Source organism: Pseudophryne corroboree, chromosome 6 (assembly GCF_028390025.1).
Source record: "Pseudophryne corroboree isolate aPseCor3 chromosome 6, aPseCor3.hap2, whole genome shotgun sequence".
NCBI classification, from domain to species: Eukaryota; Metazoa; Chordata; class Amphibia; order Anura; family Myobatrachidae; genus Pseudophryne; species Pseudophryne corroboree.
Window position 1 is genome coordinate 265,874,542 of NC_086449.1, and position 24,907 is coordinate 265,899,448.

The window sequence follows — 24,907 nt, forward strand, 5'->3', positions numbered from 1 at the left end:
TGCATGCTGCAGCTACGGTACTGGTACACAGACCAGCATATTCCAGCAGCCTTCCAGAGCTCTTCCTGCCCTGCAGGCAGAGTGACGTATACTTGTGAAAGATGGAGGTGACTGATAACGGAAGCAGAACCAAGGGGCGCCCCTAGCTAGTCAGAGGGTGATAACTAGAGGTTGTTCAGGCCAGGACAAGATGGAGGTATAATCTAATCTTCTTTTTGACGCCATACTGGCCAACTGCTGGTTACGGTTCTGATCTTACTTACAGTATAGCTTACAAACGCCATCCAAGTCCCCCCGTATTGGGGGCAGAAATTTCTCTGGGATAAAAGTAGCAATTTATAAAGCTGTAGATCTGTTTGCTCACCTTGTATGATTTATCTTTCATTAAATCAATATGCAAATTTCAGTACAAACTATAATTTCTGTTTGTCACCTGATGTCTTTCTTTCTGTAATGTGCTTTATTCTAAATGGAAAATGATCACATGAAAAACATCAGCCATGTATAGAATTTTTTTTATTTTGTTTCAAAATTAGAATTGAATGTTTTTACATTTATTGTGTGCTTTGTTTTTTTCTTTTTTTTCTTTTTTTAAGAGATGAAGGATGCCATAGAGGAAGTTATGCCAGAACTCCATAAAGACAATGTGAATGTATTTTATTTAACGGAAACGCCCATTGGCGAGGGGGCTGAAACCTTCCTGGACAAAGTTAAAGCTGCATCATGTGACTCCGTTCCAAAATCTTTAAGGTCATTTATCAGTGGAGACTCTCTTGCAATGTACATCTACACATCTGGAACCACAGGTAAATAAAGATCTGAGCTGACTCTGATTAAAGGCTCTATTTACTAAACTCAAGGTTTTCGAATCCACCGACCATCAGCAGCTTTGACCGCTAGATTAAAATAGCAATAAATGTGAAACAAGCATGATCGAGCATTTATTACTATTGACGTTTTAAATTTAGTGATCAAAGCTGCCGATAATAAACCTCCAAATCTCTAACTCATTTTAGCGCAGGATTTAATTTTCTACAAAACAGAAAAAAACCTTTCCTCTAGCAATAGACTGCCTCCAATATCTTTAGTTATAACAAGCTCTTGTATATGTTACACATAGATGATATTTTGCACAGAAAAAAAAGAGTAAAATAAAAACCACTAGTAATGGGCTGTGAAGAGTTGGATTTATGCCAGTTTGAACAGTGTAAAATAGACAACGGTCCTCAGGCCCCAGTATGGCTGGCAAGGTGGGATGGGTACTGAATGAGCAGGCCAGGTAGAGTAAGGGCAGATGCAGACCTGCACAGTGGCGCATATAGGCTTTTAAAGCCATACCAACTGTGAGTGACTGCAGACTGTTGCAAATACTGTTGATGACACTTGCCAGTACTAGCTAGCCACTATACTGCTCCTGAATCTGATAGGTACTTTCTTGCTTTATTGCTCATGCATATATTTGATCAGTGGTGGACTGTTCCTTGCTCTTGAGCCGCTGGTGGCCCTTTAAACTTGTATATGTGGGTCCCAGTTGCAGATGCTCCAGGAAGTACATAGTAAGATGGCCAGGAGCAGCCAACTTCTACATCACATGCGCTCTTCAGGATGACTGCCTCCCCTGACTGCACGTCCCTGGGATGCACACACACCCCGTCATGGACTATGTTACTATGGGCATGCAGAGGGGACAGTATGGCATTATGAGGGGGCATGTAAGAGGCATGTGGAGATGTCTGATGGGCATGGCTCTTTCCAAGAATTTATAGCTATTTCTAGACTGTTAGGAGTTTATTTACTAAAATTCATGTATTTTTAATGATTCCAAAGTGACCTAAATCGATGTTGGGTTTCGGGGGCTGAAATACATTTTTTCTAACAGATTATTTTTTGTTATATATTCATTTTTAAATGTTAGTAAATGTGTTCTTTAGCCCTGGAAGCACAACATTTAGATTGATTTCTATCAATTTGTAATCAATGAAAATCGATGAAGATCGACCTTTAGTAAATATACCTCACATTCTCTGTCTGGTTGGCCAGCCCTGTATTATAATATTTGTGTTCTGTCTTTGGGGTCTATTTACTATGTCTTGGAAAGAGATAAAGTGGACTGAGATAAAGTACCAGCCAATCAGATCCTAACTGTCATTTTTCAAACTCAGCCTGTGACATGGCAGTTATCAAGCTGATTGGCTGGTACTTTATCTCCATCTACTTTATCTTTCTCAAAGGCTTAGTAAATAGACCTTTATAACCTACTTTTCCTAGATTTTAGATATTGTGAATCCTAGAGAACCATACTTAAAAATAGAGCTGCTGCGCACAAAACAAAGGCATTGCAGAGAGTGGGATAGATAGATAGATAGATAGATAGATAGATAGATAGATAGATAGACAGACAGACAGACAGACAGACAGACAGACAGATAGATAGATAGATAGATATGTGGAATGAAGGCGGCACTCAGACAGGCTTAATTAATAGTGAAGCAAAGTCAGCTTTATTCGACCGACATGTTTCGGGGCTCAACCCCTTCCTCAGGAAACATGTCGGTCGAATAAAGCTGACTTTGCTTCACTATTAATTAAGCCTGTCTGAGTGCCGCCTTCATTCCACATACTCTATGGAGGATTTGTTCCCCTGGGAAGGCACCGCAGCATTTCACTCAGTTCCAGACGAGTGCCGGGAGTTTTGCAAGTTTAGATAGATAGATAGATAGATAGATAGATAGATAGATAGATAGATAGATAGATAGATAGATAGATAGATCGATCCCCCTCCACCGGATCTGTTATTTTACAGAAATATATATGTTTTTTTTATTTACATTTCGATTATTGTTAACTGTGCTGAAGAGGTGAAACCGAATGTAAGATGAGCACTTGTTACATAATTCATTATTAAGTGGAAGAAAATGTGGAAATATCCTAAAGTAATAATATGGTCAAGAAAGCTGTTTCCTCCCAATAAATTGGTTGATCTTCACTCTTTAGAATACTGAAGTTGCCTTTGTTATCCGATTTGGGTTAATACCAATTAAGGACTATTAGACATTTTTATTTCTCTCTGCTTCATTATATCATTTTTAGAGAATGGTACAATACATAAAATATGGAGGATTGCTAAAGATTTTATCTGATAGAAGCTGTCAGATGAGTTGTATAGCAGCTATATAGAGGAGGGTATAGCCTCTAAAAGGATATAAACAAGTAATAAAAACGGGTTTATACAGCACTAAGGAAGTCTAAACAACATTAAAATAATTTCGCATTTGACTTAAAAGTGCATTAAAAGTGTGTAATATTTAATATGGAAATATCAATGATAATGCAATTACAAACATACATAGAGATCATATAAAACACAGGCCAGTTGTGTTCAGGGAAAATCAAGATGTTCTAGTGGGCCACTGGTATGTCCAAATAAGTGAGTACCAATAGATGGAAGACAGTCACAAATAGTAACTTCAAAAGCTAATAGTCATTATAGGGTGGCAACATCATAAAAGTGGGCAGTTATGCCGTAAGGCTTCTTTAGGTGCACTCCCATCATCAGCCTCATAGCATACAGTGCCTTGCTTTGTGGGTTAACAGAATAAACTAAAGTTTACAGTGTGGAATGTATTGTTGGAACTGCCATTACTGGGGGGTGGGTGGGGGGGTATACTAATGGGCATTCCTATAAATGTAACCCTACCCAGAGATTGCTAAATATATACTACTAGTATAATGGACCTGGGTCACCTCAACCTCTTCACCCACTGCTCTGCCTCATCTCACCCTCCGCTCCTTCATTACTCTGTCCCCTCTGCTCCACACAACTGTGCCAGTGTGCTCCTCATCACAATATAAAACACGAATTGTGGAAAATTAATTACTTAAAAATTGATGGAATGGTCACTACGTTTACTTCTATAAGGCCAAGGGGGAGATGTATCAAGTCTTCTAAAGAGAACAACTGAAAGAGTTCCCAATAGCATGCAATCAGCTTCTAGCTGACATTTATCTAGTACATTGGTTGATATGGCAATATCTACAATTGCCCTCTTTAGAAGGCTTGATATATTTCCCCCTTAGCTATTTTATTTCTCCAAAACAGATTTGTGTGATTGCTATATTTGATACATTTTATAGGTTATGAATGATCACGTTTTATAAAACACATTTATAACAGTAGTAGTAGTAAGTAGTAGTAGTTATTATAAAAATATCCTTGATTGTTATGTCTCAACAGGACTTCCAAAAGCAGCTGTTATAAATCATAAACGCCTTTTGTTGGCTAGTGGCATGTTTGAATTATGCAGCGTCAGGCCCCGAGATATTGTGTACATTACCCTTCCATTGTACCACAGCTCAGCTCTGTTGATAGGAGTTCATGGATGTATACTTAAAGGTAATATTTTTACTGCAATAGTTCTAAGTGAAACAAGCTAGTAAATCTATTTGAGCATAGTACTCTGTGCTGGGGTGCCAACCCATGAAGTTTCTAAAAATAAATAAAAAATACTAATTGGCTAACATGTTTAATGGATTGATTGTTTTTGTATCTCTAAACTGCATTTAGAAATATTTAGTATCTAGAAGAAATTGGTATCCATACAGAGAATAATGGACTTTCAATGCTATTTAGGCACAAAACCAATGGTTTGGGGAATTTTTATTTGTAATTAACTATTGTCATAAGTGTGTGTTTTCTGTTTTGTATAACTTGTGTGTTTGAAACATACACTAGATCTTATCATGCGAAGCACAGGGTTAGATTTGGAACTAAGAGGAATGATAAGCAGTGTAGACACAATAAGTATCGGGTTCCTGTCTATAGACAGATAGTTAAAAGATAGACAGTCATTAGTTAGACACTATATGGTCGACGGTCAAAAGTCAGACAAGGTCAAAAGTCAGACAGGGTCAAAAGTCAGACAGTCAAAAGTTAGACAGGGTCAAAAGTCAGACAGTCAAAAGTCAGACAGGGTCAAAAGTCAGACAGTCAAAAGTCAGACACAAAAAAATGTTTGATTTTTCAGTTTTTTACAACTTTTGCCTCATTTACTATCCATGTCACACAAACTATTACCTTTTATTAAAGTTGTGGTGAGCGAAGCGGAGCGGAATGAGACACCGAGCCCGAAGCGTGGCGAGCGGACAAATTTCACCAATTTTGGGTTAAAAATGTTTAAAAACACAAAAAAAAAATATTTCTCTGACGTCCTAGTGGATGCTGGGGACTCCGTAAGGACCATGGGGAATAGCGGCTCCGCAGGAGACTGGGCACAAAAGTAAAAGCTTTTAGGTCACCTGGTGTGCACTGGCTCCTCCCCCTATGACCCTCCTCCAAGCCTCAGTTAGATTTTTGTGCCCGAACGAGAAGGGTGCACACTAGGTGGCTCTCCTGAGCTGCTTAGTGAAAAGTTTAAGTTTAGGTTTTTTATTTTCAGTGAGTCCTGCTGGCAACAGGCTCACTGCATCGAGGGACTAAGGGGAGAAGAAGCGAACTCACCTGCGTGCAGAGTGGATTGGGCTTCTTAGGCTACTGGACATTAGCTCCAGAGGGACGATCACAGGCCCAGCCATGGATGGGTCCCAGAGCCGCGCCGCCGGCCCCCTTACAGAGCCAGAAGACAGAAGAGGGAAATCGGCGGCAGAAGACGTCCTGTCTTCAATAAGGTAGCGCACAGCACCGCAGCTGTGCGCCATTGCTCTCAGCACACTTCACACTCCGGTCACTGAGGGTGCAGGGCGCTGGGGGGGGCGCCCTGAGACGCAATAAAAACACCTTAGATGGCTAAAAATACATCACATATAGCTCCTGGGCTATATGGATGCATTTAACCCCTGCCAGTTTTTCCTTAAAAAAGCGGGAGAAAGGCCGCCGAGAAGGGGGCGGAGCCTATCTCCTCAGCACACTGGCGCCATTTTCCCTCACAGCTCCGTTGGAGGGAAGCTCCCTGGCTCTCCCCTGCAGTCACTACACTACAGAAAGGGTTAAAAAAGAGAGGGGGGCACTAATTACGCGCAGTATTAAATAATACAGCAGCTATAAGGGGAAAAACACTTATATAAGGTTATCCCTGTATATATATAGCGCTCTGGTGTGTGCTGGCAAACTCTCCCTCTGTCTCCCCAAAGGGCTAGTGGGGTCCTGTCCTCTATCAGAGCATTCCCTGTGTGTCGGTACGTTTGTGTCGACATGTATGAGGAGAAAAATGATGTGGAGACGGAGCAGATTGCCTGTAATAGTGATGTCACCCCCTAGGGGGTCGACACATAAGTGGATGAACTGTTGGAAGGAATTACGTGACAGTGTCAGCTCTGTATAAAAGACAGTGGTTGACATGAGACAGCCGGCTACTCAGCTTGTGCCTGTCCAGACGTCTCATAGGCCGTCAGGGGCTCTAAAGCGCCCGTTACCTCAGATGGCAGATATAGACGCCGACACGGATACTGACTCCAGTGTCGACGGTGAAGAGACAAATGTGACTTCCAGTAGGGCCACACGTTACATGATTGAGGCAATGAAAAATGTTTACACATTTCTGATAATACGAGTACCACCAAAAAGGGGTATTATGTTCGGTGAGGAAAAACTACCTGTAGTTTTCCTGAATCTGAGAAATTAAATGAGGTGTGTGATGATGCGTGGGTTTCCCCCGATAACAACTGATAATTTCTAAAATGTTATTGGCATTATATCCTTTCCCGCCAGAGGTTAGGGTGCGTTGGGAAACACCCCCTAGGGTGGATAAAGCGCTCACACGCTTGTAAGAACAAGGGCTCTACCCTCTCCTGAGATGGCCGCCCTTAAGGATCCTGCTGATAGAAAGCAGGAGGGTATCCTAAAATGTATTTACACACATACTGGTGTTATACTGCGACCAGCAATCGCCTCAGCCTGGATGTGCAGTGCTGGGTTGGCGTGGTCGGATTCCCTGACTGAAAATATTGATACCCTAGATAGGGAAGGTATATTATTGCCTATAGAGCATTTAAAAGATGCATTTCTATATATGCGTGATGCACAGCGGAATATTTGCCGACTGGCATCAAGTCTAAGTGCGTTGTCCATTTCTACCAGTAGAGGGTTATGGACACGACAGTGGTCAGGTGATGCGGATTCCAAACGGCATTTGGAAGTATTGCCTTATTAAGGGGAGGAGTTATTTGGGGTCGGTCTTTCAGACCTGGTGGCCACGGCAACAGCTGGGAAATCCACGTTTGTACCCCAGGTCGCCTCTCAACATAAGAAGACGCCGTATTATCAGGCGCAGTCCTTTCGTGGGCAAGCGGACAAAAGGTTCCTCATTTCTGCCCCGTAACAGAGGGAGAGGAAAAAGGCTGCAGAAATCAGCCAGTTCCCAGGAACAGAAGCCCTCTCCCGCCTCTGCCAAGCCCTCAGTATGACGCTGGGGCTTTACAAGCAGAATCAGGCACGGTGGGGGCCCGTCTCAATGAATTTCAGCGCGCAGTGGGCTCACTTGCAAGTAGACCCCTGGATCCTTCAGGTGATATCTCAGGGGTACAAATTGGAATTCGAGAAGTCTCCCCCTCGCCGTTTCCTAAAGTCGGCTTTACCGATGTCTCCCTCTGACAGGGAGGCAGTTTTGGAAGCCATTCACAAGCTGTATTCCCAGCAGGTGATAATCAAGGTACCCCTCCTGCAACAGGGAACGGGGTATTATTCCACACTGTTGTGGTACCGAAGCCGGACGGCTCGGTGAGACCGATTCTAAATCTAAAATCTAAAATCTTGAACACTTACATACGGAGGTTCAAATTCAATATTGAGTCACTCAGAGCAGTGATTGCGAACCTGGAAGAAGGGGACTACATGATGTCTCGGGACATCAAGGATGCTTACCTTCATGTCCCAATTTACCCTTCTCACCAAGGGTACCTCAGGTTTGTGGTACAGAACTGTCACTATCAGTTTCAGACGCTGCCGTATGGATGGTCCACGGCACCCCGGGTCTTTACCAAGGTAATGGCCAAAATGATGATACTCCTTCGAAGGAAGGGAATTTTAGTTATCCCTTACTTGGACGATTCCCTGATAAGGGTAAGATCCAGGGAACAGTTGGAGGTTGGTGTAGCACTATCTCAGGTAGTGTTGCGGCAGCACGATTGGATTCTCAATATTCCAAAATCGCAGCTGATTCCGACGACTCGTCTTCTGTTCCTAGGGATGATCCTGGACACAGTCCAGAAAAAGGTGTTTCTCCCGGAGGAGAAAGTCAGCGAGTTATCCGAGCTAGTCGGGAACCTCCTATAACCGAGCCAAGTCTCAGTACATCAATGAAAGGGTTCTGGGAAAAATGGTGGCTTCCTACGAAGCAATCCCATTCGGCAGATTCCACGCAAGAACTTTCCAGTGGGACCTGCTGGACAAATGGTCCGGGTCGCATCTTCAGATGCATCAGCGGATAACCCTGTCACCAAGCACAAGGGTGTCTCGCCTGTGGTGGTTGCAGAGTGCTCATCTTCTAGAGGGCCGCAGATTCGACATTCAGGACTGGGTCCTGGTGACCACGGATGCCAGCCTGCGAGGCTGGGGAGCAGTCACACAGGGAAGGGATTTCCAGAGCTTATGGTCAAGCCTGGAGACATCACTTCACATAAATATCCTGAAGCTAAGGGCCATTTACAATGCTCTAAGCTCAGCAAGACCTCTGCTTCAAGGTCACCCGGAGTTGATCCATTCGGACAACATCACGGCAGTCACCCACGTATACAGACAGGGTGACACAAGAAGCAGGAGGGCAATGGCAGAAGCTGCAAGGATTCTTCGCTGGGCGGAAAATCATGTGATAGCACTGTCAGCAGTATTCATTCCGGGAGTGGACAATTGGGAAGCAGACTTCCTCAGCAGACACGACCTCCACCCGGGAGAGTGGGGACTTCACCCAGAAGTCTTCCACATGTTTATAAAACTCGACAAGTATTGCGCCAGGTCAAGGGACCCTCAGGCAATAGCTGTAGACGCTCTGGTAACACAGTGGGTGTACCAGTCAGTGTATGTGTTCCCTCCTCTGCCTCTCATACCCAAGGTACTGAGAATCATAAGATGGTGAGGAGTAAGCACTATATTCGTGGCTCCGGATTGGCCAAGAAGGACTTGGTAACCGGAACTTCAAGAGATGCTCACGGAGGATCCGTGCCCTCTACCTCTAAGAAGGGACCTGCTCCAGCAAGGACCCTGTCTGTTCCAAGACTTACCGCGGCTGCCTTTGACGGCATGGCGGTTGAACGCCGGATCCTGAAGGAGAAAGGCATTCCGGATGAAGTCATTCCTATCCTGATCAAAGCCAGGAAGGATATAACCGCAAAACATTATCACCGCATGTGTCGAAAATATGTTGCGTGGTGCGAGGCCAGTAAGGCCCCGACGGAGGAATTTTCAATTAGGTCGATTCCTACATTTCCTGCAAACAGGAGTGTCTATGGGCCTGAAATTGGGGTCCATTAAGGTTCAAATTTCGGCCCTGTCAATTTTCTTCCAAAAAGAACTAGCTTCAGTCCCTGAAGTTCAGACGTTTGTAAAAGGGGTACTGTATATACAGCCTCCTTTTGTGCCTCCAGTGGCACCTTGGGATCTTAATGTAGTTTTGGGTTCCAAAAGCCACATTGGTTTGAACCACTTAAATATGTGGAGTTAAAATATCTCACATGGAAAGTGGTCATGCTGTTGGCCCTGGCCTGGGCCAGGTGCGTGTCAGAATTGGCGGCTTTATCCTGTAAAAGCCCTCATCTGATTTTCCATTCGGACAGGGCGGAATTGAGGACTCGTCCTCAGTTTCTCCCTAAGGTGGTTTTCAGCGTTTCACCTGAATCAACCTATTGTGGTGCCTGCGACTACTACGGACTTGGAGGACTCCAAGTTGCTAGACGTTGTCAGGGCCCTGGAAATATAGGTTTCCAGGACGGCTGGAGTCAGAAAATCTGACTCGTTGTTTATTCTGTATGCACCCAACAACCTGGGTGCTCCTGCTTCTAAGCAGACTATTGCTCGTTGGATTTGTAGTACAATTCAGCTTGCACATTCTGTGGCAGGCCTGCCACAGCCAAAATCTGTAAAAGCCCATTCCACAAGGAAGGTGGGCTCATCTTGGGCGGCTGCCCGAGGGGTCTCGGCTTTACAACTTTGCCGAGCAGCTACTTGGTCAGGAGCAAATACGTTTGTAAAATTCTACAAATTTGATACCCTGGCTGAGGAGGACCTGGAGTTCTCTCATTTGGTGCTGCAGAGTCATCCGCACTCTCCCGCCCATTTGGGAGCTTTGGTATAATCCCCATGGTCCTTACGGAGTCCCCAGCATCCACTAGGACGTCAGAGAAAATAAGAATTTACTTACCGATAATTCTATTTCTCGTAGTCCGTAGTGGATGCTGGGCGCCCATCCCAAGTGCGGATTGTCTGCAATACTGGTACATAGTTATTGTTACCAAAAAATCGGGTTATTGCTGTAGTGAGCCATCTTTTCTAGAGGCTCCTCTGTTATCATGCTGTTAACTGGGTTTAGATCACAAGTTATATGGTGTGATTGGTGTGGCTGGTATGAGTCTTACCCGGGATTCAAAATCCTTCCTTATTGTGTACGCTCGTCCGGGCACAGTATCCTAACTGAGGCTTGGAGGAGGGTCATAGGGGGAGGAGCCAGTGCACACCAGATAGTCCTAAAGCTTTCTTTAGATGTGCCCAGTCTCCTGCGGAGCCGCTATTCTCCATGGTCCTTACGGAGTCCCCAGCATCCACTACGGACTATGAGAAATAGAATTATCGGTAAGTAAATTCTTATTATTTTACTTTAAAAAAAATCCCAATAACACAATTGATAAAATGGATGATTTGGGCATTCCCTCTAATTTTTCTCCAAATTAGAAAAAATCTGAATAATAAAAAAAATTGAAACAAAAAGTATTTAAATATGTAACGCTCATATTACCGTAATATTAACCACAGAAACACCAATTTTTAGTTTTAATAACAGCAAAAGAAGATGGTTTTTATATGTTAAAATCTTCAATTATGTAAGTGATTCCAAGCCATTGTCTACATATGAATTTAGGGCATGATTCAGGGATGGACAGAGCTGCTGTACGAAAGTATGCTAATGAATAGGAGGGGCCTGCGTGAGTACACACCTCCTGCATGTTTGTGTGATGCGCTGCTGCGTCTGAAGACACAGCTTCTCATCACTTGAATGAGCATCGGCCATCTGAATAACACTCGGGCTACTTAGGATGGCCGGGCTGTTCACTATGCCGGGGTTAGGAAACAAACCCTGGCCTTGCCACTCCCAGAAAAAGGGGACTACATGCCCTCGTTTTCAGGAATGCTGGCCTGTTCCACCCAACACTCACCCCAAAACACTAGCAGCCTGCGGCTTGGGGACACTGCAGGCGCCCCACCAACTGAGATGTGCACCAACCATCAGGTTTACTTACATCTCTGAATCAGTCCCTTACGTTAATTTAGTTAGCACTTCTTTTAATTAATTTGCATTAATTGCATACCTGCACTCTACCAGCATTTAGTAGTGAACACTGCACAGTTTATCCATCCAGCTCTAGCAAATTTCTCACCACTGCAATTGGTATCCGGACTATAAGTCGACAGTCAATAGGTCGACATGCATTAGGTCCACATTGTCAAAAGGTTGATGGTACTTATGGTCAACAGGTAGGTTCAGATGGTCGACATGACAATGGTCTATACACACAGTATGGTCAACACAACTTTTTTTAAACATTTTTTTTTTTTAATTTCCCCCATTTTTTCATACACGTGGGAATAGTAACCTGTGCCGAGCGCAGAAAGGCACTGTGCCCGCAGAATGGCACTATGGCCGCATCATGGCAAGTGGTACACTTATTGGAGTTCCCTGTGCTTGGACAGCAAAAACGACACCCAAAAAAAAATATATATATTGCCTACCTTTTTTATGTTGACCATTTTCCATGTCAGTCTTTTCATGTGTTGACCTTTTGTCATGTCGACCTAATGACACTGTTGACCTTTTGACCATGTTGACATTATGGAGCATACTTACCGACTTTGTGGTTACCCCATCCGGGAGGGAGAAGCCAGCTTGGCACAATTTAGGGCGTGGTTTAATCCTAGGTGGGCGGTGCTGGGGCATAGATGCTTGATCGCACACCACCAGATTTTCAGGAGCCTCGCGGACATTCTGGGAGAGTAATCGAGTATGATATGGGGTCATCCTATTAACTGTCAACCTAATTAGGGTTGACCTAATGAGCCACACCACTGCAATTGTAGAAGTTGTACGTGAATGACTTGAAAGATTGACATTTGTGTTACAGCCTTGCAAGTGACCTATAAGTACTTTGACCTAATATAATGCATCAAATCCCAAACTATTTAATGATGGTTTTGGAAAAGTTCTTTTTTTTTTTTTACTTAATGTGTCACCCAAGGCAAATAAAACCACTTGTCCTTTGTACATATTGGTAGTAGCCATTTTATGGTCTGATGCAGAATCCATGGGAATCCATTTTATAAACTTTCAAGGAACCAAAAACTAGGAAATATGGTAATCTATGACTAAGGTGCAGTAGGACTGATATGAGGTGCGCTCTCAATTATTTCTGTTCATATGGCTTCATTCCATTCAGTCTACAAGATGGCTGCTTTTATTCCATCTATCTATGTATACTGTATATGTATGTATAAATGTGAGTTTTGTATGTACAGTATATATGTGCACATAGTAATATATTTAATTATAATAGAGCGTATCATACAGTAATAATGGGACTAGTAGTACCCTGAAATCAGACTCGTTTATGTAGTTTCCCCTCTTGCCTTAGTTTGTAATTCTCTGGCTCAGGAATATTATAGACATTTATAAAGGTATAAGCTTAATTGTGATGCAATCTGTCTCATTTAGAGTTTATCATTCATTGTGTGTTCTCATTGCTCTCAGGTGCCACTATAGTCTTGCGTAAGAAGTTTTCAGCCAGCCAATTTTGGGATGATTGCAGAAAATATAATGTGACTGTTGTGCAATACATTGGGGAGGTGCTGCGATACCTCTGCAATGTCCCTAAGGTACCTTTACCGTCTGGTGCAATGTATACCTTTCATAGGATTAGATATGTGAAATACTTTTTGTTCAGCTCAAGTAAGTCAGTCAGCACAGCCGCCTTATAAAGTCTTGTTTAATAATGCATACCTTGTATACTTTTATATAATTTATACCCTGCATTTTAACTACTAAAACCATCCTTTTACATGTAGAAACGTGGACAAATTTGTAGGTACCTTCCATGAAAAAAAAGATCCCATGTTTTTTACGGAAAAAACGTGAAAGTTAAAAAAAGTAATTGTAATCTATAATTGTTTATTCAATATTTAATATAAATCAGACTATGCATTTCATTTTTCATTCAATAGAATATTTTAAATAATTGAACAAATGACATGGGCAAAAATTCTGAGAAACTTAGGGGGAGATGTACTAAGTAGTTAAAAGTGGAGAAGTGATCCAGTGGAGAAGTTGCCCATGTCAACCAATCAGCTGCTCTATATAATTTATATTCAAAATATAAATGTTACTTCAATGCTGATTGGTTGCACTGTCAACTTCTCCACTGGCTCACTTCTTCACTCTTTTCACTGCTTATTGCATATGACCCTTAAGCTAATATTTTGTTGCACAACCTTTACAGGCAATCACTGCAATCAAGCGGTTTCTGTAGCTCTCAGTGAGACTTCTGCATCTGTCAGCAGCTAGTGTGGCCCACTCTTCCTGAGCAAACTGCTTCAGCTGCCTCAGGTGTGATGGGTGCCCTCTACAGACTGCCTGTTTAAGCTGCTTCCATAGATGTTCAACAGAGTTTAGATCAGAGCCCATAGAAGGCCACTTCAGAGTACTCTAAAGTTCTGTTCTTATTCATTCTTGTGTGGTTTTAGCTGTGTGGTTGGAGGACCTATGACCTGACACTCGATAGTCTTGATAGTCTTAAGATTTCATTGTGCCCTGCACAGATTCAGGGCCTAATTCAGTAAGGATTGAAAATTCAGCTAATTAGCAGAATTTGCAATCCTTTGGAGCGCATGCTGGGGGCTGCCCATCACTGGGCAAGGCCGCCCAGCATGCTGACCGCAGCCTCCCCCTGTTGAACAAGCAGAAATTGCGAACGTATCACAATTTCTGTTTGGTAGCATAAACTAAGGCAGCTGCATGTGACGTCACGCATCCGCCCTGATCACGCCCCTGTTTGGCAGCCTCCAGCCCTCGTTCGCGCCGCACCGCCCCCACAAAGCTGAATCTCCTCCCTGGATACGGAGCGTTGCCCATCCCCCCCTTCCCATCCTGCGACCGCCTCTGCCTGATTGGACGGACGCTGCGCATGCGCATGCATCTTTTTCTCAATATTTGCGGTTGGATCGCTTACTGCGCTCCAACCGGAATAAGGCCCCCAGTTCACCCCATGCCAGATGCAGCAAAGCAGCCCAAAACATAACCAAGCCTCCTCCATGTTTCACAGTAGTTATGGCGTTCTTTTGTTTTACATTTACATCTTTTTTTATCTGTGCACAAATGTAAATTGCCAAAAAACTCCAGTATTGACTCATCTGTCCATAGGACATTCTCACAGAAGCATTGTATCACTTTGCATTTAAAAAAATTCCAGCTTGGATTTTTTAAGATTTTTTTCCTTCAAAAGTGGAGTCATCTTGGGTCTTCTTCCCTGGAGCACATTGTCTCTCAAAAAGCATTTGATGATGTGATCAGCCACTGACATACTTTGGCCTTGAAGTTCAGCTTGTCTCTCTTTGGAAGTTTCCTTGGCTCCTTTTTTATCACTGTCACTATCATTATGTTTAACCCATAGTTAATTATTCTCTTGTGACCAGTGGCCGAGTTCCCACTAGACACATACCTATGGGTGCCACCGGCTGGAGGTGGCATAGCAGGGCCACCCGCCTCCTGCATCAGAGACGCTAATCCTTTTTTTACTTCGCACTCACAAGGGAAGGGGGAGGTCTTGGGCATCTATTTGTGTGCAGGAGGTGCGGTAGAGTTTGGGGCTACTCACTTAAGTGCTGTCTGCTGGGAGACTATAGCTTGGGACCAGGGGCAAGCCTGAGCCGGCAGTGACACGGTCATGATCTCTATGCAAAGCCATTTGTCACTGGTGCTGGATGACTCCGCAACACCGGCGTATTTATAATGGGTCCAGGGGGGCCCACACCCTGCACCCATTATTTTTAACACTTACCCTCTGGAGCCCTGCGGCATAGCAGCAGCACAGCAGGAATCACTTCCTGGTGTTTCATGCATGCACAGTAGAGAAATCACTGGGAAAATGTCCTCCGTGCCATTTTCCCGGAGATCTGCGCATGCACTGTAAACTCTGGGACAGCGCTAAGTGCTACCGGCCAGAGAGGAGGGGCCCCAGACGGAGCCTTTACACGAGCCTCCTCCTCTCTAGAAACATCCCTGCTCTGCAGCCATGCTAAACTGCAATAACTGCAGAGGGTGAGGGCAGTTGTGAAGGGGAAGGGGGGGATAGTGTGCCTTCAGGTGGCCTGATCCCTAAATTCATCTATGTAATAATATTCGCAACTGTAGCCACAGTAACATCAAGCTACTTGCATATTGTCTTGTAGCCATTTACCTTTAACGTGCTTTTCTATAATTTTATTTATGATCTCCTCAGACAATTTTCTCCTTTGCTTTCTCTGGTCCATGTTCAGTGTGGTGCACATAGTGATACCAAACAGCAGAGTGACTACGTTTCCCCTTTTAAATAGGCTGAATGACTGATTAGAAGATTGAAAACGTGTGCTAATTCAATAAACAATTAGTTTAAAATATCCATCCAATTGTGTATTATCTTTTCTAAGGGGAGCCAGCCCATCTGTCCAGGTCATTTTAGAATATATTTGGAGAATAGGCAATAATGTATCTGTTTTCACAGTTTCTTTGCTTTTTTTCTATGAAATAGGAAAGACATGTGGGTATAGATGAGACAATAGCTTGTCATTTTCAATTTTCAGGATGAATGAAACATTGTTTCAGTAAAGATTACCAAAACATTTGTCCACATCTGTAGATAATCACACTATTCCGCTACAGTATGTATTCACAATATCAATGTTATTCTGTTTAGCCATTTTAATATATTTTTAACATTAATTCACTATTGATTAAAGTTTTACTTGATCAAAAAACAGTTAATGTTTTGCTACATATAAAATAAATACAGTGGAATCAAGTAGCAAACAGCAGACGACAACACTTCGTCATTATAAATTTAAGAAACAGCCCAAATTAATTACCATGCCCATCTGTGAGCTAAGCTTTAGTGCTATTCCCAAAAATAGTTTCTTAACTGTTTTACATTTATAAATTGTTGAAGACTAAAGCTGTGCACACACTGACGTGACGTCGGGCCGATATGTCAGCACATCAAATCTAGCAATAACGTTGGTGACCACAGCATATGTAATGAAGGAAGGAGTGCCCTTCATTACCTCTCTCAGTTGTGTACCCAGGTAACGACATGGTGGTCCTTCGGGCTGACATATATCGCCTTCGTACACATAGCGGTAGTGTGTACCCAGCTTTAGCCTTTAGACTTCTTAAAGCTTTATATAGTATAGTTTAGTTTCTAATTCCCTCTTTCAAATGGGAGGAAGATTGAATGTATAAACACCAAGATTGGGGGGGGGCAACCACAGGGTCGTAGAGAGGATGGTCGTTCCACGGTACTGGGGTGTGCCCTAATGTAAGGAGGCGTGGCCACACCTCCTTACAAAAAAAAAAGGAAATGAGCGTTTGTGTTGTTACAAAGCAATGCTGTTCAGTCCATAGGGGATGCAATAGTTCCTTTCAGCCAGGAGAAGATCGGGGAGGTGCAATCAGTGTGATCGCTCCCACCTGCACAGCCGCCGCAGCTGCCGTGTGCTAGTTAAGGGGGCTGGTGTTAGCGGCAACCCCAGACCCCTCCATCAGATTCTGATAATTAGTACATGTCCCCCCTCTTGAGCCACTGACCAAGCACCCTTAGTGCCCTCCTCATTCATCTCCTGTCTCTTCTCGTATTTCTGATGCGTAGGGTCATATTGTCTGGTGATCATCCAAAAATAGTTACTAAGGGGCCAAATAATTTGAAAGAGAGGACTGAAATGATTGTAAAGTAATAATAATGTATCCTCCTCCCTTTTATGTGAGTTTCTGCATCAGTACTTTGCTGCATGTGCACAGATACTTTGGAATCTGAATGAGGGCCATTGTCCCTTGCACCTCACTGATTTAAAATAGCCCAAACTAGCAGGGACTATAGGGAAGTTTTCCCCCTTTTAAACTCATGCTGTGCTGAGGACCAGGACCAGATTAAGGTTCACATGGGCCTGGGGCTGATAATAATTGAAGGCCCATTGTGAGCAGTGTAGGGTTATGGTCAGTGCGGTATGGATGTGACCGGTGCCACAAAATAAGAGAACATCTAATCTCCCCATCATATCTAGGCAATGTCACATTATTGTATGATTCTCTTTAATATCACAGTGCAGCTACTTGCAGTTAATCTGTGGTTGGTGCCCTATTGCAGTACATCAGCACAGAGGAAATAGAAAGAAAATTACCACCTTTAAAAGAGGCACATCTTGCGAACGGGTGTAGTATTAGTGGCCGGCGGTCGGTATCCCAGCATACAGGCGCCGGGATCTCGACCGTCAGCTGGGCGAGCGCAAATGAGCCTCTTGCGGGCTCGCTGCGCTTGCCACGATGCGGGCACAGTGGAGCGCTACGCACGCAACACGATATTTATTCTCCCTCCAAAGGGGGGCCCCCAGGAGGGAGACTAGATGTCGGTATGCTGGGTGTCGGGATTCCGGCGCCGGTATACTGAGCGACGGGATCCCAACAGCCGGCATACTGAATACCACCCCTTGCGAACTTCACTTACTGCACCACATGCTGCTGAAGCTTGACCACAACAAACAATGCATTTAGGGAATTGGGACAGTGCAGGCCATGAAAACTTATCATTGGGGGCATGACCAGTGCTTACTATGTGTTAGAGCAGCTGTACTATACCCCGTCTCTTACACTTAACCTGGTTACGCTTTTCCCACAGTCTGTTTTCTCTGTATCCTGCAGTGGGATCTGTTGGTGGGTAATGGGGTGATTGGCACGCACGCCATAAGCACTTGCTTCGGCTCTCACTGCACATGATGGAGAGAGAACAGATCATACTGTACAGGATTATTAAATAGATAAATATGTCAGGCTGTTGAATGTTAGCAGTTACAATATTCAATTATTGCAATTTGTGGGGTGAGTTTTCCTTTGAAATCACTTTCCCTATGTACCATATAGCCATATATTTTATGAATGTATTTTGCTTTTTGCAGTCTTGGTTAATCTCCTTTGCCTTTACATCTTCCTCAATGCTCACGCAGTGGAAGCATGGGCTCGCACACCGGTGGTTTCCACTGTGAGGGAGACAGGACATACTTAGGAGAGGATGACTGGTCACTTGCAGTGTGGGAGCAAGGGGAGGACCCGTAAGGACGGAGCTGAGACGAGTGGGTAGGAGAACAGCAGAGAGGGGAGGGGCAGAGCAGGAGTGTGGAGACTGAGGTGACCCAGCATATACTGTGTCCAATGTATTGGTGGTATTATAATGCAATATTCTTGTAAGTAAAATAACTAAATGTAATAAATATTAACTTACTAAGCCCAATGAAAAAAACCTGATTATAAGTATTGTATATGCAATATAGGAGAAACTGCAGTGTATGTCTAAAGGAACATACATTGCAATGGACAAAACTGTACAAACCTGGCACTGGCCTTGGAAATCAGGAACAAATGGTAAATATAGTATGCCATAATAGCTTGTTTCATCTGCATGGGGTTTCGTATGAAATACCTACAATCAGAATCCCGACGGTCAAAATGCCGATAACAATTGACAGACGGTCAAAATCCCGACAAGGTCATAATTCTGACATTTAAAATACAGACAAGGTCAAAATACCAAAATGTAAAATGTCGACAGGTCAAAAAGTCGACACAAGTTTTTCCATTGTTTTGTGTGTCGACATAGGTTGACATGGACACCGTATAAGTGTATCGCGACCCCTCACATGGGGGGTAATTCCAAGTTGATCGCAGCAGGAATTTTTTTAGCAGTCGGGCAAAACCATGTGCACTGCAGGGGGGGCAGATATAACATGTGCAGAGAGAGTTAGATTTGGGTGTGGTGAGTACAATCTGCAATCTAAATTTCAGTGTAAAAATAAAGCAGCCAGTATTTACCCTGCACAGAAACAAGATAACCCACCCAAATCTAACTCTCTCTGCAAATGTTATATCTGCCCCCCCCCCCCCCCCTGCAGTGCACATGGTTTTGCCCAACTGCTAAAAAAATGTCCTGCTGCGATCAACTTGGAATTACCCCCCTGGCTCGCTGCGCTCTGCACACTATTATATTCCAGGTCCACTGGGATGGTAAAGTATGAACAAGTCGGTTTCAATGAAAAACTCATGTCGACTTTTTGAACTGTCGACATTTTAAATGTCTGTATTGTGACCTTGTTGGTATTTGTAACGTCGGGATTTTGACCATGTCGGAATTTTGAACTTGTCAGGATTTTGACCGTCTGTCAATGGTTGTCGATGGGATTTTGATTGTAGGTAAATTGACCGCATCCCTCTGCATGTCATATCTCATTTAGTGCTATATCTTGCTCTAGAAATATTTGGATTACCAGAGAAATATAAAAAAATTTACTTGTGGCAGTTTAATAGCTCAATGAAATCCAACAGACAATGAGACAAAAAGTGAGAATATCTGTATAGGAGAAAATATTACACTATATCTTATGGAGAGATTTTCAGCAAAAAAAAAATCACATATAACATGCAAGGTATATACAGTACTGTGGCCTTTCAGTTGTTGATGAGCTACAGATTCTGACACTAGTTTTCCTCATTCCTGTTTTTCCTCAGAGTGACGATGATGCCTCACATAATGTCAGAATGGCCATCGGGAACGGTCTGCGGACTGACGTCTGGAGTGAATTTCTGAGGAGGTTTGGTGACATTCAGATGTACGAGTTTTATGCAGCCACGGAAGGAAATGTTGTCTTTGTGAATCACACCAACACAGTTGGTGCAGTAGGAAGAGTCAATTTTATAACCAAGGTATGTTAATAAAAAATCTGTATACTCTGTATTAATCTAGGGCATGAAGGGCCGGTCTTTAGGTCGACAGCACTTAGGTCGACACTCATTAGGTTGACCACTATTGGTCGAAAATGCATTAGGTCAACATGGTCAATAGGTCTGCATAGTCACTAGTCCGACGTGGCAAATGTCGGCACATGAAAAAGTTGACGAGTTTTTCACATTTTTTTTTCATTTTTTTTTAAACTTTTTCATACTTTAAGATCCACTTGGACTACGATTGGGACTAGTACCCTGTACCGGGCGCAGCGGTAGCGGAGCAAGGCACCTTGCCCAAAGCATGGCAAGCCATGCGAGGGGACACGGTGCACTAATTGGGGTTCCTGGTTACTTTACGAAGAAAACGACACAAAAAAAATGCATGTTGTCCTTTTCCATGTCAACCTAATGAACGTGTCAACCTATTTCAGGTGTCGACCAGTAGTGGTCTACCTAATGACTGTCGACCTATTTATGTCGACCCTATCATCCACATCCGAAGGGCCAGCCACACAATCTAGCCACATGGCCACTGCTGATTTAAAACTAATATAATCGGGAACATGTAATAGCCTGCAACTTGCAGTCATTGGCGAGATCCCGGCGAGTCTGCCCGGTGTTTTAAACCAGGTTGGTTTTAGCTTTAAATGATCGCCACTTTAAAACATCCGGCAGACTCACCGGAACCTTGCTGATGTCTGCAAATTCCAGGCTATTACATATTCCCCATTGACCATGTAAACAATAATCTACAGAAGTTTCTGCTAATTTGAGATAAGTATAGGATACAACGAGTTTCAGAAATAGATTGGAGGATCTAAAGTCATGATAGAACTGCCAATAGGAAGCCATGTTTTATTGGTGATTTCTATCACAAACATCAATTGTTTCGGTTCTTCAAGAGATTTCAAACTAAAGGTACATAGATACAGTGCGATTCTGGCTATGGCTATGACTTTGCGATTTCCCTTGAACTCCCCGGGGCCCAGAACCACCAATATTGACTATACACACGGTACGATTTTGGCTATGGCCAATTTTGACTATACTAGAAATCGCTCATTGTAGATTGTACACTCTCTAGTCAAAATTGAGCTGCCTGTACAGTCTATTTTTTTTCATTGTGATACCGACCCCGTGGGAGTGCGCATCTGCATCGCAAGCTGTATACACACCGTGTGATATGTACTATGTTTTCTACGCATATGTGCTATACAGTCCATATCTGTAGTTCATATCGTACCGTGTGTGCCCTTAATTATAACATTTGTTATATCTTGCGCTCTTCTGTAATTATACAACTGAGGAAATACAAGCACATATTTACTTTTGCAGAAACTATAAAGCCTACAGCGTGAATAAAACAGTTATTTATTCTTTAAGCATCACTGTACTCTATCTATCTATCTATCTATTTATCTATCTATCTATCTGTATCACCTTCACATGAAGTGTATATTTGAGTTGTAATTCACCCTGTTCTCTTTACAGAAATTTTTCCCTTTTGAATTTATTAAATATGATATTGAAAAGGATGAGCCTGTCAGAGATGCCAAAGGACGGTGCATGAAGACACGGAAGGGTATGTAATGGCTGGTGTGTTCTGCATGTGTGATATTGGACATCTCTTTCTGTTAGGAGATTCATATTCTCGTGGGTCACCGCACAAATAGCTGCTTTGGTGCTGGTGGTGTTACTAGTTAATTAATATGTTTCATTGCTATGAATGCTGGTTATAAAATAGCTGACACTAGGCCTGATTCAGGTGTGGTAGTTAAAAGCATAGCAGCAGCGATGGTTACATGTGGTAATGCAGCAGGACGCGTCTGGTATAAGTAGACTGCTCCGGCATGCATGTGTGATCCAGTGCTGCGTCCGAGGATGCACTCTACAGCACCATCCACTGGCTGAGTAACCCTGAGGCTATGCAGACCGGCCACTGCAGCTCTGTCACTGAGGCCAGGAAATCTCTGTCAGGCCTCAGCACTCCCATCAAATGGAAGCGATACGCCTCCATTTTGTGAGAGAGATACCAACGCCGCCCCGTCCCTGCCCCAAACGGCTGCAGACTGTCAATCACCTGACTGTCAATTGCTTTGCGAGCGATGATGCAGAACCCATACTGCACATGCATAGTATGGGTCCTGCGCATAAACAATTTACCAAACATCTATACATTGCGTACTGTCAGCCATTACAACCAGACCTGAATCAGGCCCACTGTGCATAAGATCTGGAGATACAACCTCTTTATATATGACACATTTTCCATATGCACCATGAGTTTGTGTGCAGGACTGTCACAATGACGGTTTACATATTTATTAACATTTACCTATATAGCGTCAGCGTATTCCGTTATTTACAGCTCCGTTACAATTTCATTACAGTTCTTTTGCAGTCTGTCCAACTGGTCACAAACATTAACTTGATACAAAGAGACACATGTGAACAGGCTCTAAATGGGAATAGTCTTATATATCTTATTATCTTGTATACAGGTCACAAATGTCCCTAATGCACAGTGGCGGCTGGCAAACTGTAGCTAAAGCCCAGTACCCACGGGCCGATGCAGGAGAGATGTGTGCTGAGCGAACCGCTCAGCACACATCTCTCCTGCCGCTCAGCACAGCGCGATCTGTGCTGAGCGTGCGGGGGGAGATGGGGGGGCCACTCACTTCACCCAGCGGGTGAAGTGAGCGACCCGCTAGATTGGCCTGCATGCAGGGGGCTAGATTGGCCTGCATGCAGGGGGCTACACACGGAGCGATCATGCTGATATTCTAAGCAATCTAGTCAGATTGCTTAGAATATCGCTCTGTGAGTACCCCCTTTTCAGAGGCAAGAACACGACACTTGCACATGAACTGCATCCAAACAAATGCAATGTTACATACAGAATTTAGGGGCTAATTTATGAAAATTCCTTTTGCTGAAGAAAATGACCCCCATTGGGGAACTATATTTATCAAACATTAGGATGGTAATGCCATAGGCCAGCACAAGATGTGCCATCCTAATCCTACACCCTTTATTTTACTTTAAAAAAAAATCCCAATAACACAATTGATAAAATGGAAAAAAAGAAAAAAAGTTAAGACCGGCAAAACATGTAATATTTAGGTAAATGTATGAAGCAGTGATAAGAGTGGAGAAGTGAGCCAGTGGAGAAGTTGCCCATGGCAACCAATCAGCATTGAAGTAACATTTATCATTTGCATACTATAAAATGATACAGAGCAGCTGATTGGTTACCATGGTTCTCTACTGGCTCAATTCGCTCTTCACTGTAATCTGTTTCTGTAATCTGCGTGGAGTGCCCAGTAAATAAATCCTTTGGACTAAATAAAACAAATAATATTCTTTTAAATTACATTTGTTGACTTTTTTATGTGAATTTGCTGAATATAATGGACTGTTGCCAAAGTCTGATCGTCTGTCACGGCGATGTCCCTGCACACTAGCTGGCAATCGCTGCTGTCGCTTTTAAGACTGGTAATTGTGACTCTGGACATCTCTGCTGAATAGTAGGGCTTTCTGTTTTTCCAGGGCATCCTGGACTTCTTGTGAGCAAGATCACAGCACTATCTCCCTTTGGAGGCTATGCAGGAGATAGGTCTCACACAGAAAATAAGATACTGAGAGATGTGTTCCGGAAAGGAGACATGTACTTTAACACCGGTGATATATTGATGGTGGACCAGCAAAAGTTTGTTTATTTTCATGACCGTGTTGGTGATACTTTCAGGTAAAATAATGGTGGTAGTGTATATAACAAAGTGTATGGTGCAGAGCTTGCAGCTTTGCCTACAGTTGCAGATATAGAAACATGTTTTGACATTTTATTTGATGGATGAAGAACTTTCCCAGACCCTTTGTTGCTTATCGTTTACGGACAGCAATAGTGACACTTCATGATGGTGATATCCCGTATTTTGAATAGTAATATAGAATATCACATATCTATATGACATTTATGGTATTGAAATAATGCAAGGTAATAAAATGGGATCCAGTCTCTAGGTCGACAGTAACTAGGTCGACCACTATTGGTCAACAGTAACTAGGTCGACAGGGTCCACTTTATCTCTCTCCAAGCTTTGGAAACTCTCCTTCATACTGTATATTACAGCAAAAGTGCAACCAAATATTTACTTTTATAGAAAATACAGTATTGAGGAGACAGTTCATTTTTTTCACGCACCCCTGTAAAATACATAGAAACATTGTAGAAACATGAGAGAAGGTGGTGAGACAGATGTACTGATGAAATAACCGTGGCCATGTATGGAGTCAGAAAGTCAGCACTTTGGTGGGAGGGTTTTTTGCTGAGCAGCCATATTTGTGATGACTACACGCTGAGTATGTATAAGCAGCACCTCTGATAGAAACATAGAGCTCCTTTTAATCGGCTTTTGTATTATCAAAAAAGGTTTTCTTCATGCCATTTGGTCACCTTTAAAATAGAACAAAATATTCCCTATGAGTTTATTCCCACCAAATCTTTCTGACGTTGGTGGGAACACTTGGGTGTGGATTAAAAGTTTCACAGTATATAGATAGACATTCAATAAGTCCACACCAGATGGTTGACAGGGACAAAAGATGGATAAGGTCAAAAGGTTGACATGGAAAGGGTCGACACTGAAAAGATTGACACATTTTTTATTTTAGTTATTTTAACCCTAATCCTAAACCTAACC

At 43.1% G+C, this 24,907-nt stretch overlaps 1 protein-coding gene across 1 annotated transcript in view; it reads left to right on the plus strand.

Moving 5' to 3' along the window:
• The window catches only part of SLC27A2 (solute carrier family 27 member 2), a 96,431-nt gene that overhangs the window by 66,720 nt on the left and 4,804 nt on the right, over positions 1 to 24,907 (plus strand). Inside the window, exons 2-7 of the mRNA XM_063925986.1 lie at positions 597 to 806; positions 4,235 to 4,393; positions 12,942 to 13,066; positions 19,989 to 20,183; positions 21,696 to 21,786; positions 23,754 to 23,952. Of these exons, the coding sequence (XP_063782056.1) occupies positions 597 to 806; positions 4,235 to 4,393; positions 12,942 to 13,066; positions 19,989 to 20,183; positions 21,696 to 21,786; positions 23,754 to 23,952 (979 nt within the window). The remainder of the gene's footprint in view (positions 1 to 596; positions 807 to 4,234; positions 4,394 to 12,941; positions 13,067 to 19,988; positions 20,184 to 21,695; positions 21,787 to 23,753; positions 23,953 to 24,907) is intronic.